The sequence below is a fragment of the Poecilia latipinna genome, unplaced genomic scaffold (assembly GCF_001443285.1).
Source record: "Poecilia latipinna isolate Pla-1442-1.1 unplaced genomic scaffold, P_latipinna-1.0 Scaffold952, whole genome shotgun sequence".
In the NCBI taxonomy this organism is placed as follows: Eukaryota; Metazoa; Chordata; class Actinopteri; order Cyprinodontiformes; family Poeciliidae; genus Poecilia; species Poecilia latipinna.
The window spans coordinates 161,847-180,265 of record NW_015113568.1 but is presented as its reverse complement, the minus strand read 5'-3'; the positions used below and the strand labels follow the sequence as shown (position 1 = coordinate 180,265).

The window sequence follows — 18,419 nt, the reverse complement described above, 5'->3', positions numbered from 1 at the left end:
CTTTAGGCAATGTAGGAAACTCGATACTAATGGAAAGAAGCACAACGCAACAGCTTTAGATTATATAAATTTTCTTCAGAAATTTTGTGTTTGTGTGTGTTTGGCTTTACTTTGAACAAAAATAGTTTAAAGACACCAAGAGAAAAAAAAGAGCACTCTTGAAATGCCCTGTGCTGTCATATCAATTCGCAGAGAGGAGTCTGTGGGGTGGGGGAGGCTGTGTCATTTTTCATTTGGGGAGGACATGTTTACTGTTGGCTAGCGTTTTGATGTCGGGAAGTTTTCTTTTCTTCAGGGACATTTTGGGGCTATACTGCAAAGATTAAATTTCCAGAGTGGCAGACTCCAAATGCTCCCCTGGTCATTTTGTGAGGCTGCGTCCATTATTTGGTTGAAACCTGTTGTGCCTGACATTCACTGCTAGAGTAATTTTCATTCTTAATACACACAGTTAGGGATCAATGAGGATGATACATAGCTTTCTGCTGGAACACATTTATTCTCTTGTCACATGCGAGTCCCTGGTAGATATGATTATTCAGCCTCCTTTATTTCTCGGCAGTCAAAGGAATGGAGTCTTTTATCTCTTTAAATGAAAAGCCAGGCTGTTATTTACTATATTTCGACTGCGTGATAGAACCACGTCTTTATTAGAAACAGGAGATTTATTAATTTTCTTTTGTATGACCTGCCGTATTTGCTTAAAATGCCATATTTTGATACTTCAAAATGAAATTGTGCACATAAACATTGAGCCCTTATTTCTACATAAGTGCATATTTGTGAGTAAGCCAGATTTCTATTATTTCTTGATCTAGCAGTCTGAAGCTCATTAGAAATTTGGAGTTACAGCTCCATAGACCGTCTGCTTCTTTTCTCTTGAATTTTGCTTTGTGTCTTTCGGCGTCAGCTGGTTTGAGGGACTCCACTGCAATTGAAGACACTGAATAAGTTGTGAGCATTAAACTCTCCGTGGTCACTTCAGACTTCATGGACTGTGTCACATTACAAATCAATCTGTTTTTATTTATTAGCTGTAAAACACGATCAAGTATATTATACCTAGCAATTTATTTGAATCATCTCATATAGTTTTCATTAAAGTTATCAAGTCATACATTTGTATATTAACCTTTATATTTTATTCGGACTAATAAACTTCTACAAATCAGCAATGTTACTCTAGTGAACAGATTTTAAAGTGTTAGAGGGATAAATTATTTTTGCTTTGAACATTTCTCAGTTGCATTCCCCCTTGATCAAACAAGTTAATTAAGTTAATTACCGGTAATACACATATTGTGTAATAATGTGATAGTTTTCTAACACTATTCTTAATTTGTGGATGCCTTAGTAGTTTGGATGCTTTAGTAGTTTCAATGGTAATGTGTGTGTGTGTGTGTGTGTATATATATATATATATATATATATATATATATATATATATATATATATATATATATATATATATATATGTCTGATTTTTTTGTTCTGATCTGACTGTTAAATATCATCCAGACTGAAAATTAAATGAACACGATTAGGTTTGAATTGTGCTTGTTTTTTTTGTTGTTGTTTGTTTGTTTGTTTATTTTCGAGTTTTTCCCATTAATTTTGTTTTTGTTTTGCACTGTGTGGATTAGCAGAATTGAATTAGAAGGAATTAAGCTGATGTTCATTGAATTGAATTCTGAGTTAACTGGAACTTAAACTGAATTGGATCGAGTTGAATTAAACTGAGTAGAATTGCATTGGGTCAAGCTAAACTAAAATGAGTTGAAATATAATTTTAACCAATCCCAAGTGTAGTTTTCTTCAGCATCCAGCATAGGAAGACTGCATTCATATTATATTTGGAGAGTTTCTGTTGAAGACAGCTTTTTTTGTGGGGATTGTCGTCTTCCTAAAAGGCACCACATGCATCTGCGGAGCCAGAGATCAATCAGCAGAATCTAATATTAGTAAATGATTTATGAAGCAGAAGCAAAGAAGCCCTGGAAGTTTTACCTGTTACAGACGACAAGTCAAGTTCCAAAGGCACCAATTATAAAGATTCTTCTGTCATTAGAGTCTCCCTGCATGGTAAATGCATTTCTTTACAGACTCCCATTAGGCTTGCAGTAATAGCTTTTTGTTATAAATAACAGCCTCAATCCTTGCCTTAAGTCTTATTACCCCTGAAACAGCATGTTCCTACAAGACAGCACAATCATGTTAATTTAAACACCGAGTGATGCCAAGCATTTCGTTGACCGGTTTAGAAATAGCACGTGCACTTAATTTACCCATGGAATTTGGTTATTTACCGCTCCTGTTCATTGACCATTGAGTAAGTTTCCAATGTAAAAACGCACATGTGGGTGTGAGTGTCGCATAGCAACAGCCCCTGTAAGAGAAGAAAAACAGACGTGTGCTGTGAGGGGGAAAAAAAATCTGAAAAGACATTTTTAGGACATATCAGGAGTCTGACTTCTTTAAATTAATGCTGCAGAAATCCAGCGTACCAGGTTCAAGTCCAGCCTGTTTCAAAAAACACCTGTTAATCTGTGTGAGCTTCTTCAATAACAAACTCCTTAATGGAGAGCTGAGAGGGCTCTTTGGTACCCATCTGTCTTCACTGCTTTTCAGTCTGAGAGTTTATAAGGTATGGGGTAACTTAAATTAAAAGTGAGTAATTTATTGCTACAGAGAAGTTAATAAATCTCTCCAAAGATAAACAATCTTACTCATTTTGTTTTTATACGCAAACAGCATATCGTTAGTACACTGTGTTTCAGTTGCTTTAAATTTTCATTAGACTTAATGTCATATTGTGTATTCACTTGATCTTAATATAGAGCATTTTTGTTTCCAAACACACATCAACTCAGCGTGACGCCAGATCAGAGTTAAGGCGTGTTTATCGCCTGCACTGTATTCAGCGCTTTATTGACAAGACCTCCTCTTAAAAGGTTCACTGGAGAGGCAGTCGGCAGCCGTGCCTGCTCACACTTGGAGCTTTGTTTTGTGAACCCCCACAATGCCAAGAGCCTTGCTGTGTGCTGTCTAATTGTATTGCCAAAGATATAATGATAGAACACAGGCTGCCCAAATTAATTGAGGCTTGCCGGTCACAGCACAAATTATGCAGCAAATGCTGCAGTGCTGCGTGTGAGAGCGCCACTGCACCATAGCCAGAGCGGAGATTACATTCACTAAAAGTGCAGATGTTGGTCTGATATGTGTTTGAAAATACTTTGGAAAAAAATATATTAAACTTTTCCCCCAAAATTGCTCCCTTTTGATGGTTTGTGTTAGATGGTGTGGAGAATTTCATAAATAATGAATATTAACCATATGAAGGGTGATTTCTGTTTTGTCTTCTTATGTAGCTGTTCAGCCTGCGCTGCTATGACTAAAAGCATGGTAACAGGTGGCATTTGTGTTCATCATATATGTATAACATATGAGTCAGGAATTATTAATTTGCTCATAAACATTAAGGGTCTAGTAAGCACCATTAACTTCAAATATAATAGTTTTGTATTGGTTAAATGCCAAACTATCTGAATACTACAAATTTACCATGTTGTGTTCCATCAAATCATTTTTTAGGAATAAATAATGTTTTTTTAGAATAATAAACAGCTAAAAAGGTGTCACCAAAGCCCAACAGTCAGAGAAATATGCTGCAAGGGCACCAGTGTGCTCCATGATGTTTTACTGCCATCTGTTGCCAATACTTTCAGATGTTTTATGCAGTAGTAATATTTTAATGATGATTCTTCCCTCATTGCTAATTTTCTGCAAGGGGACTGTGAAGGAGGCACATTTGATTGGAAAGACAAACGCCCACCTCAGGTTTAACAAATACCTTTGCATAAAGGTGCAGTGCTGAAAATATCGCCTGGTCCCTCAACATTGCAGGTAATATTTCAGAGGTTATGCCCCTGAAAGTTACAGAAATGCTCGTGCCCTGAATTAGTCACACACCTCGAGTCTAAATGAAGATTTTAGAGATGACAAATTGCTTATGATTAGATCATTAGACAGATGAACAAATGCATAAATGATGATCGAGGATGTAAAAAAAAAAAAAAAAAAAAAAAGCTTTCCACCACATTGTGGTTTTGTGTGCCTGGAGAAAATGAAATATTTACATGTCTTTGTTTGTTTATCTGAAGCTGGGATATTTCTCCTGTTGATCCTTTGAGACCAAGCAGGGGAATAGAGCAAAGAAAACCCAGTTCCAGATGATTTAATCTCTCCATTTAAAGCCTCTTTTCCCTCTATTTCATTCATATATATGGAAGGCATCAACCATTGTGCGTTTTGTAGTGTTTGTGATGTTAATGTGAGCCCATAAGGAATAGTTTTAGTTGTCTGGCTAAAAAGACTAGAATAGTTATCTATATAAATAGCCAAGTTTTCCTTAGAGCCAGACCAATGTAAATTAGCTGAGTGGAGCATTCAGTGTGCTGACGAGAGCTCATCAGGAGACATCACCCTGTTTGCTTAGGCAGAGACTGTTTTTTTTTTTTTGGGATATTAGCAGGCACAAAAAAAATAATCCCCACTGTGCAAACCACTAAAATATGCATCAAACATTTTTAGTAACAGACATTTTATAATATTTCTATGATTTTTCATACCTTTCTATAGTTTGTTTTGCTTCACAAAGACGTGTACTCATGGCGTGTATGTGCTCATTTGCACCTTATCATCTTGCTTTCTGAATTTCAGTGGAGAGGATATACTTTTCTAAAATATCTTTCCGATCTGTTAATGTTATGCTAATGTATGAAGAATGACAGAAGAAACGGAGCAGGCACCCTGGGGATAGTAATGTCTCTCTTCTCCCTTTTCTCTGGACATTAGGCTGCCTTTCACGTATTCAATCTTAAACATGTGTGCATGAATATATGTGTGCATGCAGATATGTGTGTACAAAAGAGCTCTTGTGATTTCCATACCTGTAATTAGTCCTACCTGAGGTTGTGTGTGTGGGATTGCCTCAGGGAGGTGTCCTGGAAGGCTGTTTCAAATTAACAGGAGGGCGATTGCCCTTATTGTTTCCATCTGGCTATTAAAATATACATTTGAGGCTTTCTCCTCATCAACGCTCAGCCAGTCACAAACAGCAGGATGGTCGATTTTGCAGAATCAAATTAGCAGCTCGGTGACATACAGCGGCTCTCAAAAGTGTACATAACCCTGTTAAAATGTCAAGTTTTTGTGATATGAAGAAATGAGATTGAGTCATTCCAAACCTTTTTCCACTTTTCTTGTGACATCAGATAACCCCTAAAGAACAATACTACTGATGTATTTTTCAAATAACAAATTAAAAAGTTTAGGCTTTAACGTACAACTTCTAGGCTATTGACCTGAGGTGAATTTGCAGCAGTAGTCAACAAGAAGTTAAAGTTTTGTAATGGTACAGCCAGAATCTAGAATCATAAAGTGCTTCTTCAAACTATCAATTTATATGCACTGTAGTGCAACCAGGTAATTGTAGTTTTATGTAGTTTTAAATGGCACATTTTTTCTCAAATGGAACTGTTTGTTTTCACTTTAGTTTTACGTGATGTCAAATCAATTAGTTGGAGGTTTTGAATTTGTGACTTTATGTAAAGTCACAAAATCCTGGATTTTCATTAGAGGTGTAAACAGGCTTGAGATCCGCTGTGTCATTTATCTCACATTTAAGCAGCAGGCACTGCATAAACTTGTAGGATGAAGGTGCCTCGCGTGAATTACTTCCCAGCACATAATCAAGTTTATGTGAACAATGAAGTCCATACGCAACCTGTCGCAATATAGAGAGCCCATGATTGTATAGCGCCAGCATAAGCCAATGATGGATCGAGGAGAGGGAAGTGCTTGACTTTGTCAGTGTTGGAGTATGACACAAGTAGACCAGCTACTTAACATTATGGCTACAACATTAATGACTAGTGCAACTGTATATTTCCCCAGAGAGTCCCAGCAGGTCAAATGACAAAATTGTCTTCCTTCTCATTAGGGTTATTGTGCATATATGGTTTTTGCCCTCATTTTTATCATTAATTAATCCTGAGTGACACAATAAGCTCTTACAGGTTTGCATTTTGCATGTCTTTGTGAGGCTGATTAGTTTATGTATTTATGACTGTTGTAATTATTAGTAAAGTTAATGTAACTCCTGTTTTATTTGGCGTGGCAATGTGTGTCATTCACTGTAGCTTTATCATGTAAATGAACCTGCTAATGACTGCTTATCTCTTTATGTAAATTTCAGATTTTTTTCTAAGGAACACAGCGATTTAAAGTATATCGCTGCAGTGCCGAGAAGAAACCTATTTTGGTGCTTCTTTTTTTATTTAAATCTTGCATCCAAACCATCGTCTGTTTTTGTCGTCTCTCCTGGGTTTTGGCTGGTGAGGAGTGATATAAACGCACCATTGCTCCCAAGCCAATCTACCACTGCATAAAAATCCTCATAAAACTGCATGTAATGTATACCTAGTCAGTTTATGGTATATTCTCAATAGTCACATTAGCAGCTCCATTACTGTGACTGCTGTGTCTGTCTCGCCATCAGAATATTTCCATGCTTTGCTGGATTTATTGTGAGTCGCAGATTTTGCTTGGATCTACCTTACTTACTAACTCTCTCAATCACCTCATCTCTCTCACTGTTTTTTTTTTTTTCTTAACAGATTTAGCCTGCCTGTTGGCAAACAAGGAGGGTCATGTCGGATTGAAATTGCTGCAGATAATGGCACTGCACAGCATCTTGAGGAACTTGTGTCTCACCCTGTGTCAGAGGTATGCTTACCTGCCTTCAGTCACATCAACCGTTGCCCTTAAAGTCCAGATCTCTCTTTGCCTTTTCCATGAGGTTTATCATAGACTACCGGTTGCCATTCATGACTTCCAGGCATGATTAAGCAATTTTGATGCAGCGATCAGAGATATTAGGAATGAATTTCCAGTCAATTTCTATAAAACTGACCTATCAATGCACTACAGATTTTAGCTTATCTGTTGTTATTTCCTGCTATAAAATAATAATAATAATAATAATAATAAAAAACATTTATAGTATAGTTCTCAAAAACAGCTCCAAGTTACAAAGCTGGGTCTCTCAGCTTCACTGAAAATATACAAAAAACAGTAAAATCCTCCATGTTATGGACAAAGTGGTAGATACAAAAAAAGAACTAAAACATGATTGGAGCAACAACTGCTGTTTTATAAAATATATGGATAACTATTTTATTTTTTTTGTTTTTTTGTTTTTTTTTGTTTTACATAACTCAAAATGTAAATGTGTGCCATATTAAGATTTATTCTACAAGGTCAATTCAAAATGAATAACATCTAATCAGTGGAGGGGAAAAGATCTAAGCTGTCACTGTTGTTATATTGTTAGGCTACAAAGTTTCTTGTGATTTAACATAGACTTTAAGAGTCTTTTCTGCAGCTTAATTAATTATCCACCTTTTTCCTATAGCCAATAATGCTTCCCTTGAATTCTATGTATGGCCTTTCATTCTTACAAACAAAGCAAATATGTGTTACAGTCTTGCAATACTCACTTCTGCATTTAATAATAGCTGCATATCAATACTTCAAAAACTATGAAGATGATCTGAAGACATGGACTCTAGCATATTTAGATGGAGAGGGGAGGTAAAAATATACTTTAAATCTATATTGATTTGACATTTCCTATGCTTTTATATCACTGGGGGCTTATTACCTGTGTATTTGACTGCTTGCAATGGGCAATTTTCTATTGTACATTCAGAGAGTGTTCAGAGATATCAGATCAGAATGTCATGCACTGATAAATTATTACTGGACATAACTGTCTTACTCATTCTTAAACCTAAGATTCTGTGAGGTGAGGTGAGGTGAGGTGAGGTGAGGTGAGGATATTCCTTAATGGGCTTATTATTGGTCAAATGAAAGATATTTTCACAGATTGTTTTGAATTCAGAGGCCACAATCATCTTGAATCCTGGTCTGACAATTGGAAACAATCCAGTGATTCCAGGAATAGCCCGACTTCACTTAAAGTGCATGTTCACTTTACAACTTCCGTTTTATCCAAGGTACTCCTGTCCTAACATAGCCAAGCTTTGTGGGTACAAGTACTAACTTCACTAAAGATTATTTATGAATCTTTAATAAAGTTTGGAAAAACCATCACGGCAGCATTGCACTGCTCTACTATGGAGTTGTTGTTTTTTTTTGTATTAGCTTTATGTAGCACATTGCGACCTACCTTTTCTTGACTCAGGTGAATTTAAGATGAAGCCAGGTTATCACTCCCTCACTTATCCTACCATGCCTTGTGATGATCAGGAGTTACAAATAAAGCATTGATGTTGGAGAGTAACCTGGGGATATACACTCTCACATATTTGATTAAACAGATGATGCTTACTGGCAGCAGCTGAAACAGCGACTGCATTGTTTCTTTTTTTTGTTTTGTTTTTACTGAACTTTGCCACCACCTCCGTGCCAACGGTGGCTCCGTTCAAACAACTGACCTATTCAACTCAGGACAGCAACACGATGAATTGTTTCTTTGTTGCCCTTATGTTGTCAAAAGCAGCCCAGTAATGGCCAACACTCGTTAAAAGTAGGTGCACCTGTTATGTTTCCCCATAGATGATCAAAGTTAGCAGGCATGAAAGCACCATTAAGATAGCTCAGGCTCAATAATCAGATGTGGCTCATTAATTTCATCTATAACTCCTCTATATGTTATTTATAATTTTGTTTTTCTCGTTCAAAGGCACAGAGAGGGACTCAACCTTCCCACCGGCTCAGCATGCCCCCTCCCTCAGCATGATTTATGGTCTTCTAATTTGAGATGCTATGATTTTTTTCACATCCTCTTTCTTTCCTTTTTTTTTTTGAATTTTCCTTAAACTTATAACACATTCATTAATTACAGGAGCACTATCTGTGTTGCAATTAGCAGGTAGACTGACAGATAACCTTTGCTTGCTCAGATTACCACAGTGTGTAGATATGAAGAAGAGACATTGGGTCGAGTACTCGGCAAAATGACATTAATGACATATTATTCCAATATATTGATATTAGATTTATACATTTGTATAGATTTATATTACATATAAATCTAATATCTCTTGGAGTCCACTCATGCATAGAATAGTTATGTTGTCAAAATGACCCTTTCAAACCAGCTAATCTTTTCATCTATTTTTTATTGATATAGTGCAAAATGACTAGCATTCTAGTCATTTTGAGCAATTTCAGTTTAATTCAGCTGGTTTGCATAATACTAATTGATATTAAATGTCATCTCAACTATACAGAATTTAATTTAGTCAAAAGTTGATACAAATCAATCTTCGACATTTCAATACAACAAAAAACAACACTTCTTAGTGTGGAAATTATTACTGAGAGAAAAGGACTTAGTTGTTTTAAAAACAGAAGCTTGCAGAAAGGAAAGTGATTTTCCTACAAATTTTCATTTGTGAGAGTTACTGTTTTTTTACTCTACAATATTTAATTTATCAAAAGAATGTTGTACAAAAAATGTAACATCCTCAATTTGAGATGTGCCTCATGTTTTTGTTTTTATTTTTACAGATGCAGCTGTCTAATATTAGTCCAAAAGATTTGACTGCATTAGATTTCCAGTGAGGCAGAGACATACAGTTCTGCAATATCACAATTCACTTTCAATCTTATAAATTCTCATTTATGCTAAAAGTAGAAATTATGAGATTTGTAAAATCTGAGATCAAGAATCAGCCACACGTTTTCTGATCAGTCCATCTCTACCACAAAAAAAATATCTATGTAGGCCCAGCAGATTGCACTGAGGAATTAACTTTGCAGCAAATACTCAACCTGAGACCACATTCACTTCACAGTACAAACAAGTTTAAATTATGCCCAGTTACACTGAATTACACTTCAAATTTCTATAATTCTCCCCATTCCGATTCAAACACATTCCGATTCAGACTGGAGTTATATCCATTTCTGATACAGTAGTGATTTATTGTATTGCATTACTTGTGAAAGCTCTTTATAGTATGCCTACAAATGCACTTTAAAAGGACATCCTATTCATAATTTGAAATAAAAGAAGCCCCTTAGCTGGTTTTGTTACTAATGCTTATAGAAAGCTTTCAGTGAACAACTAGTTTCAAGTGTTTATTCATGAACTGGCTCTACCCCTGCCACAGAATCATTATACTTGTCACATATCTCTTGGCCAGGGCTGCACCACATGAGAAAATAACTCAATGCTAATATTAGTTGTAATATAGAAGCTGGTTTTTTAAACTCTCTATAGCTTTCAGCATCTTTAAAACTATGATATGCATCAGGTCTGGTTATCTGTAACATGTATATTGACCACCAAAAGGCTTCTTACTGTATATCTGGCATTCAAAGTCTGAACTTATGGCAGTTTTGTGAAATAATTATGATACTCTTGGTGATAATAATCTTCACACTGATGTTGCTATCACAATATATTTGCTGTACATTGGGCTGTCTTATCTATGGCTATGTTATTTTATTCAAAAATGGCACGGAACTGTTTACTAAACCGTAAAACTGAATAAATCCAAGGATGTAATATACACTGTAACCACAGTGACAGTACTAATAGAATTCTTGTTCACTTGAGAGAGTGAGAGACCTGTCTTTGAGGTCACTGTTGGAGAAAAATGTATCCCCAAACTGTGTTTTCCCTTTATAGTACTGAAATCAAGATTTTTGCTCCAAGAACATGAAAGACCTTGCATGTGAAAGTATCTGCTATATTTCCCAGTACAGAAGATAACTGGTTAGCCATGCAGCACTGCGTCTGTGTAGCCAAAAATGCTACTTTAAAACAAAATTCAAAAATGAGCATATGGCTCTCGTGAACTCAGTCGCTGTTGGTCCACTTACATAATCATGAATATTGCATAAGTGAGCATTTCGAATGGACTCGTCTCATAAACATGGTAAACACACTTGAAGGGGCCATGAATTCATTCTGCACCCCACCGTCATTATGCAACTCTAGCAGCTCATTGTAGATTGTATCACACAAATAAAGCGTTGCTCATTGTAAAAGTTTCCCAGCATCGCAGCTTAGTTTATTTGACTCTTAAGCTTTGTTAAAGATACTCTCAGGGGCTCCCCAATGTGGTGACAGTACAACAGGTGGTCCCATGATCCCTGTCATCCATGTCGTCTGTATTGGTTTTCAGATAAGCAGCAGTTTTGCCACCAAACGTTTGCATTAAACCAACACCCTCAATGATTATGTGGCCCAACACTTAACTGTCCCTCCATGAAACGACTCCTCTGCAGCTGTCCATCACTTTCGCTCAGCCGGCTGCATAAAATGATAATTGGCATTTTGAAAGCACTATAAATACATAAATACTGACGTGACTGCTCAGATTTTGTGGTGGCAGTTATGAAATTGAACTGTTATATTTGATAGAGAGGTAGATAAAAAAAAATGGCATAATTTCTGAGAATGTCTTAATTATGATGGAAAAGAACATGGAAGTAGAAAGAGTACAAAAGGTAAATTCATATTTAAACTTTACTGTGCAGATATGTAGTATGTTTTATACTTTTATTTTGATATCGACTGAATTTGTTCTATAATATTTATAACAGGAAGTTTATCCAGTATTGCATTGTGACCAAAAAAATATTTGTTATTGTAGTGTTTGTATTGATCTAGATAAATAGTTCTTAAATTTTTTCTGAGTGGCTTCTGTTTTTTTTTTATATTTATATATTTATATTTTTTAGTCGGCTCAAAGTCTCTTTTGTACTTCAGAGTATTGAGAGCAAGGTTTACTTTTATTGAGGCACTTAAAATTGACTTATAAATCATTCAAGTGTAAACACAGTATAAAGATTCAGGAGATGAACTAGTATTGTATCTATGCATTATTAAAACTTTAGAATATTGTTTAAATTTCTTCCTGAGGACACTTTTTATTAATTTCTCTAAAAGAGCACATATTTGTATTCCTTTAGTTGCAGTGCTGTAAAAACTAATTTGCACATTACACATTTCTTTTCAGATTATATATTATTGGAAAATGGCTTTCTTTTTTTCAAGGGAGAAAAAGCTATTCATAATAACAAAACTCAATGTAAAAAAAATGAGTGAAATCTTTATCAGTAAACTACAGTTTTGTAGCAATTAGTCCAGTTTCACAAAACAAAAAATCACCTGCATACAACCCATCTTTCAATATGAGATAGCTTGAAAGACATCAGGACAAAAAAGAAACAAAGGTAGTTACATCTTTCAGTTTTGAAACTGTTATAAAGCACTTCTTAAGCCTTGAGGTCTCTAGGAAAAATCAGCAAAAGTCATTATCCTCCAATGGAGAAAACGTAGAACCAAGAGAGCTTCAATGCCACATCCAAGAGGTCACAGAAGAACCCAAAACAGCTTCTAAAGCACCACAGGCCTCACATGCCTCAGTTAATGACACTGTTTGGAATTCATCAGAAAGAAAGAGTTTGGGCAAAAACAGCATCCATGATAGAGTTCAGAGGCGAAAGCCACAGCTAACCAAACACACACACAAAAGAATGGCCCACAGGATGTTTGTGAAAATATTAGAGTGTGTGGACTGATGAGATAAAATTTTAGAGTGTGTGGACTGATGAGATAAAATTTTATTTTCTGGAATATGTAATCTCATGAAAAAAACATGGCAATAAGGCATTTCAGAAATATTTAAACTGATTGTTAAACAGGATGGTCTGGGGCAGGTTAGTCACTTGAGCACCTGGAAGACTTGACATAATTTATGGGACGTTGAACTTTGCTTTCTACCACAAAATCCTGAATAGCTTTATTTGTGGGTGCTAAATGTGTGCTAAGAGAGGTTTGCATGCCCTCGTTGTTGAGAAACTGGATGCAAAGAGAGAACTGGTGGTAATTTATAGTGGCTAATAAACGAAACAAAACAAATAAAATACATAATTCAGTAAAGAAGTTTCAGTGTGTTTTTACCTCAGAATTAGCTAAAAGAGAACATTATTTCAAGTCTTTTAAAAACAGCAGCATTATCTATAAATTTAGAAATATCATTCAAACATTATTCATTCAGATAATATTATTAGTATTATTAAAAAAAAACAAAAAAAAAAAAACGCCTTGTCGGATTTGGACCTAAAGTTCTCTAATTCCTTAATTCCCTAAACAATCTTTATTCCTGTGAGTTTTTTTCCACAATAATAAACATTTATGCAACATCAGCATTGAATGTCCCGTCAAAAAACATAAACTTCTTAAAAATCTGAATTGTTTCAAACATAATATAAAGGCAGGCTCAGTAATTATATTTTGGTTTAGTTCTATTTTATTTAGCATGGACAAACATATCTTTAAAAAAAAAAACAATATACCTGAACCCTCACTGAGAATAAAACCTTTTTAACTGAACTCCAACAGGATTATTTCCCCAAATTGTGTAGCTCCGTTTTGGCAGCAGAATTAATTTCTCTCATTAAGCAAAAGGTTATGGTAGAATAAGCTGTGAGTTCCTGAAATGTATCACAATTAACACTATTTAAATGTCACATGAAAGTTAGCAAGTAATGTTTTTGTTTTTATTTCTCTCTCTCTCTAGACATATGCAGTTGTGAAACTCCTTTACTGATTGTTAACTGAAAATTGCTGATCTAAACATTTAACAACAAGTCAAAAAATACCCTGGAAAATCCAAATCCTCTGCTTACAGGGGATGAGACTGCTTACATGCTAACTTAAAGAACTTAAAACGCTTACAGGATGGATTTACGGATTCAAAATTATAATTCTGTGCCGATAGGTTCAGAAAGTGATTTTAGTTAACAGTATTGTGATTATTTTCCACATTATATTAGCGTTGAATCTAGCAGTAGGTTCTAGATGCCATCTTACACATTTCATATTAATATAAATCAATCTCATTTTAATGTTAAATTGATTGTTATGTACTGTTGCATCCAAACTGCTCCTAACTTCAGAGACTGATTTATTTAAGGATAAAACTTCTCTCTTTTTTTTTTTTTTTTTTTTTTTGCAGACATCCTTTGGACCTATATTTCTTGGGGATGTTTCATCCCTCTGGGAGCTTCATGATGAGAGAGGAAAAGAAAAGAGGAGATTCATTGGCTGCATCAAGGAATTCCAGGTCAACTCAAAGGAGATTGACCTGGTGGGTGAAGCAGTGAAGGGGAGGAACATCAAGAACTGTGACCCGCCTGTCTGCCAGCACCTTCCCTGCCGCAACGGAGGAACATGTGTCAGGTACAGTACCAGGTCACCTTTTAGCCCAAACAGATTATTTAAGGCGCTGGAATGTAAAAACCAACACGAACGTGAGACAGTGTCCCTGAAAATTCATTTCTACATGATAACGCGTGCTGCAGAAAAATGAATCTAGGAATAGGAACCGCCTGTGACTGATTACACCTTATTTACAATATTCACCTGCAGCAGACAAAGTGGTAAGAAATGATGTTGCTGCATAACCTGATGGTTTTTTTTTTTTTTGTTTGTTTTTTCTCACTGTATAATCGCTATGACACAGGATCGGCAGAGGTAGTTTTTTTTTTGGGACCCAAACCTTTTAAGCCGTAACCTGGTTTCCCCCCCCCCCCAACTTTTAAGAACATGAACGGTTATGGTCACACATTTAGCACCCTGCCAGGTATGGAAATGAGAGTTTCTCTGTTTCCTTCCCTACTATTTTTTTTTATACAAACATGTTCTGTCGTCAAGCTCTGGTGCTCCTTTATCTTGATTATGTTTTTGTTGACTAATGGTTTATAATTGACATCTGATGATTTCACTGATGCACAGAGTAGTTATGATTAAACTACACATAGGTGAACTCTGTTTACTAGTGGGGTACATTTTGAAGAAAGAAGTTTATCTAGAAGTATTAGATTTAGGGGGGCTAGATGCAAAACGCATACCCTGCATCCAAAATTGTTGATAATCACACACAATATTTCTTCCATTTTACAATTATGCACTCCTCTGTGTTTATCAAATTAAATCTTAATAAAATATGCTGAAATTAGCTATTTTGATACAATAAAATCCAGTGTAAAAAAGGTTCAAGGGCTCTAAATTCTTTTGCAGACAAAGTATGTTTGTTGGCTGTTTTCTCTTAGGTTAGGATGGGGCTGTCTTTGTCTAAGGGACAATATGAAGTGTCCTTCACACTGTATCAAGCTTTTGCCTGGTTCATTTCAGTATGGCTGTTGCTGCTCTGTCTCAACTGAACCACAGCTTGTCCTCAGATTACTTCATTAGTCGATAAATAAATATGAATTCACAATTAAACAATTTATGCATTTTTCTATTTTTTGTTAAATATTTTATTTGGGAACATGATGCAGCCTGCATCATGCATAAAAAGTGGGTGGGAGGGTCTTACGTAACTATTAGCAATGAATGAAGCTAACGTGAACTCGTGTTTTCTGCCTTCTGTCTCAATGCTCACAGGCATATTCACTTCAACTGCATAAGCTTTTCTAATACTTCATGGAAAACATGAACTGCAACACAATTATGTGCAGGCTCTGTTTTTCAAAACATAATCTACAACACAATTCTGAAAGAGTCATCACATATTACATTACATCATGTTTGACATTTTTTTGTTGTATTGAGCTATATGGCATTTCTGAGACCAGAGATTTGCCTTTATGTCTCTCAGTTTTATTGTTTTGTTTCATTGTACTAGTAAAAGTGTCATAATAGGCAAAAAATATATATACCGTTGCAGACCTTTTTATGCCTAAACAGAGTTATTGTCAGTTATTCCATGACAATAAAAGAATACTTCTAGCTCTTAGACACAAATTTAGTTTTACGTTCTCTGTATGAGTGAAATTAGCTGCACCACCTGACAAAAATGACAAAATGGGAGCTTTCACCTGCAATCTTAGCTGTATCAAAACCATTTGCATCCATGAATTTGTCACAGTCACTGTTTGACACATTCCTTTTACATGCTAATACTATGATAATGTCGGGGTGCGGTTGTTGAAACGACACAACAATTCGGTCATCCATGATTTTATGTCTCATCAAAGATTTCCTGAATGGAAAATAGAGAAAACTATGAATAAGTCTAACTTTTGAATGTGCTGCAAACCTAAAGCAACTATGTTTTTGTAAAGCACTTTCTTTTCCCGACCATTTATTTAGTCAACAAGCAGAAGAACAATTCCCTTACATCTTTTTTTTATCTCCAATAGTCGGCCTAATCAGTCTGCCATCACTCTCCACTTTCCAGCAATTTGGCTCGTCTTTTTAAGTACGCATTAACTGCGCATGATGCTCTTTCACCTTTGGTAATCTAGGAAATAGCCACTCTAAATGTCTCATTCATTGTGTTGTGACACTATCAATTAACAGTTGCATTTATTAAACAGGAAATGAGAAAGGGCGCCATGAATATTGGAATATGAATAGCTTTAAGAATCCCAATTAAGAGCCGGTGGTCACATTGGCTTGTCATGTGGGACAGTGTGAGCCATGCAATTATCTGCATGATGAATATGCGTTACTGCAGTATCCTTTTGAATCACATTGTGCCAGGGTCATCGGGAGTTCGCACAGCTCTGCTCATTGTATTGGTATCCCTAGGTTGCACTGCCGCAACATAATAGGATGAATGGGGGTTTTTGTCAAGGGTTCAGTTTTGGCTATTTTGGTTCCATCCTCTTTTCATGTGGCTGTATGTTTATTAAACCACATCGGAATATAAATTGAAAACTAAGAGGGCAGTGACTTGTTGTTGCTCGGTGACACACAATACATGTATGGGTAAAATCTTTGTGGGGAAAAAAAAAAAAACAGGTGATTGGAACCTGAATACTTTTGGCCTCCTTATTTTGTAGTTGTGATGTTTGGCGTCTGTGTCACTTGTGAACCTCAGGTACAGGTCACAGAAACAGATGCACATTATTCAGCAGGTGAAAATTGTTTCCGAGAATACGCATACACACATACTGTAAGCGCCGCTCTGTAACAAAAACTGTCAAAAAAAAAAAGTCAAAAGATATTAAACCACCTGAGGAAAATATGAACACCTGTTCAATCAAAAGTGATAACAAAACAAAATCTGTGGACTAAGAGATCCAAAAATTTATACAACTGCTCCATTCTTTCCATCTACAAATGTACTTATGATCAGTGTGGTGCAGCTTGCACCTGCATCCTTTGCTCCCTTACTGTGAGTTCCTTGCTGGGGTTCTAATGCTAATGACATCCCCTTGTGCTTCTTTCTGAGCAGTTATTGGAAATTTTGTGGAAGCAGGTGGCAACATCCTGCTGGGAGTATGTCTTTAAGACACCTGAAGACAGAAGAGAGATTAGGAACACACCTAAAGATGCACGCCAGATCTTATTTCATAAGACGAGTTCTTTTGTGTAGACTTTGTCTTTATGTCTTGTATATTTTTTTTATTGTTTGTGTACAGTTTATTTGCAGGGAAATCTTTTTACATGTCTGCATTACTGCTATTTTTGTTTCAAGTGAGATGTAGTAATACAATTTGTGTGCTTAAAGTGTGATCTTAAAACAGAGTAAGGGTAGCTCTACCACTATCAAAACATATTACATGAAACAAGATTAAAAGTCTATGCTAATTGTTAAATTGGATCTGGTAGGACTGGTACATTTTAAATTAATATATTTTTCATAAGTACTAAGTGGATTTAATCTTCATAAAATGCAGGTGAATTCTAATAAATAGTTTTACTGGAAAGTTAATTGATTTCAGTAGATCAAAAACATTGAAAACATTAATTTTGTTCCAAATTTTAAGACTTTATTTCTGTTAATTTTTAATAAATTATGACTCACAACACTGAAAAATTGTGTCTGACAAAAACTATTTGTCAGAAAATAGATTCTTACATAAGATTGATTAAAATGGGATTTTAATACAGAAATGTTTGTTCTTGATCATATTGTATCCCTTTTAATGATGGATTACTCTACTGACTTCACAGTTGTTCAACTGACACACTCAGCTTGCAGGGTAAACAACAAAATGTCTATAATAAAAGAAACTGGCTTGTCAGAGGGCTGAGTTCAAGTATATAACTAGAGAGTTGAATGCAAGGAAAAACAGTCAGTAAAAAACACTCAAGCATCAGGGATAATTACAGTCTTGAGAGGGTTGCAAAGCCATAAATTTATGGGAGATTCACATTGACAATAGTTGAAGTTTGTTGATCAGGAGCCACTAATAATTCAGGAGATGCACTGAAACTCATTTTGTTAGATGATTTATGATCTAGATATAATGCCTGAAATCTCACAATTTGATTTAATTCACATAATAAATCTGGAAACTTATCTAGAAGTTAAGAGTAAAAGCCTACAGCTATTATTATCTTATTTATTTTGATA

At 35.5% G+C, this 18,419-nt stretch overlaps 1 protein-coding gene across 1 annotated transcript in view; it reads left to right on the top strand.

Moving 5' to 3' along the window:
• The window catches only part of eys (eyes shut homolog), a 98,787-nt gene that overhangs the window by 52,839 nt on the left and 27,529 nt on the right, over nucleotides 1-18,419 (top strand). Inside the window, exons 15-16 of the mRNA XM_015049587.1 lie at nucleotides 6,681-6,789; nucleotides 14,067-14,290. Coding sequence (XP_014905073.1) covers nucleotides 6,681-6,789; nucleotides 14,067-14,290 — 333 coding nt within the window. The remainder of the gene's footprint in view (nucleotides 1-6,680; nucleotides 6,790-14,066; nucleotides 14,291-18,419) is intronic.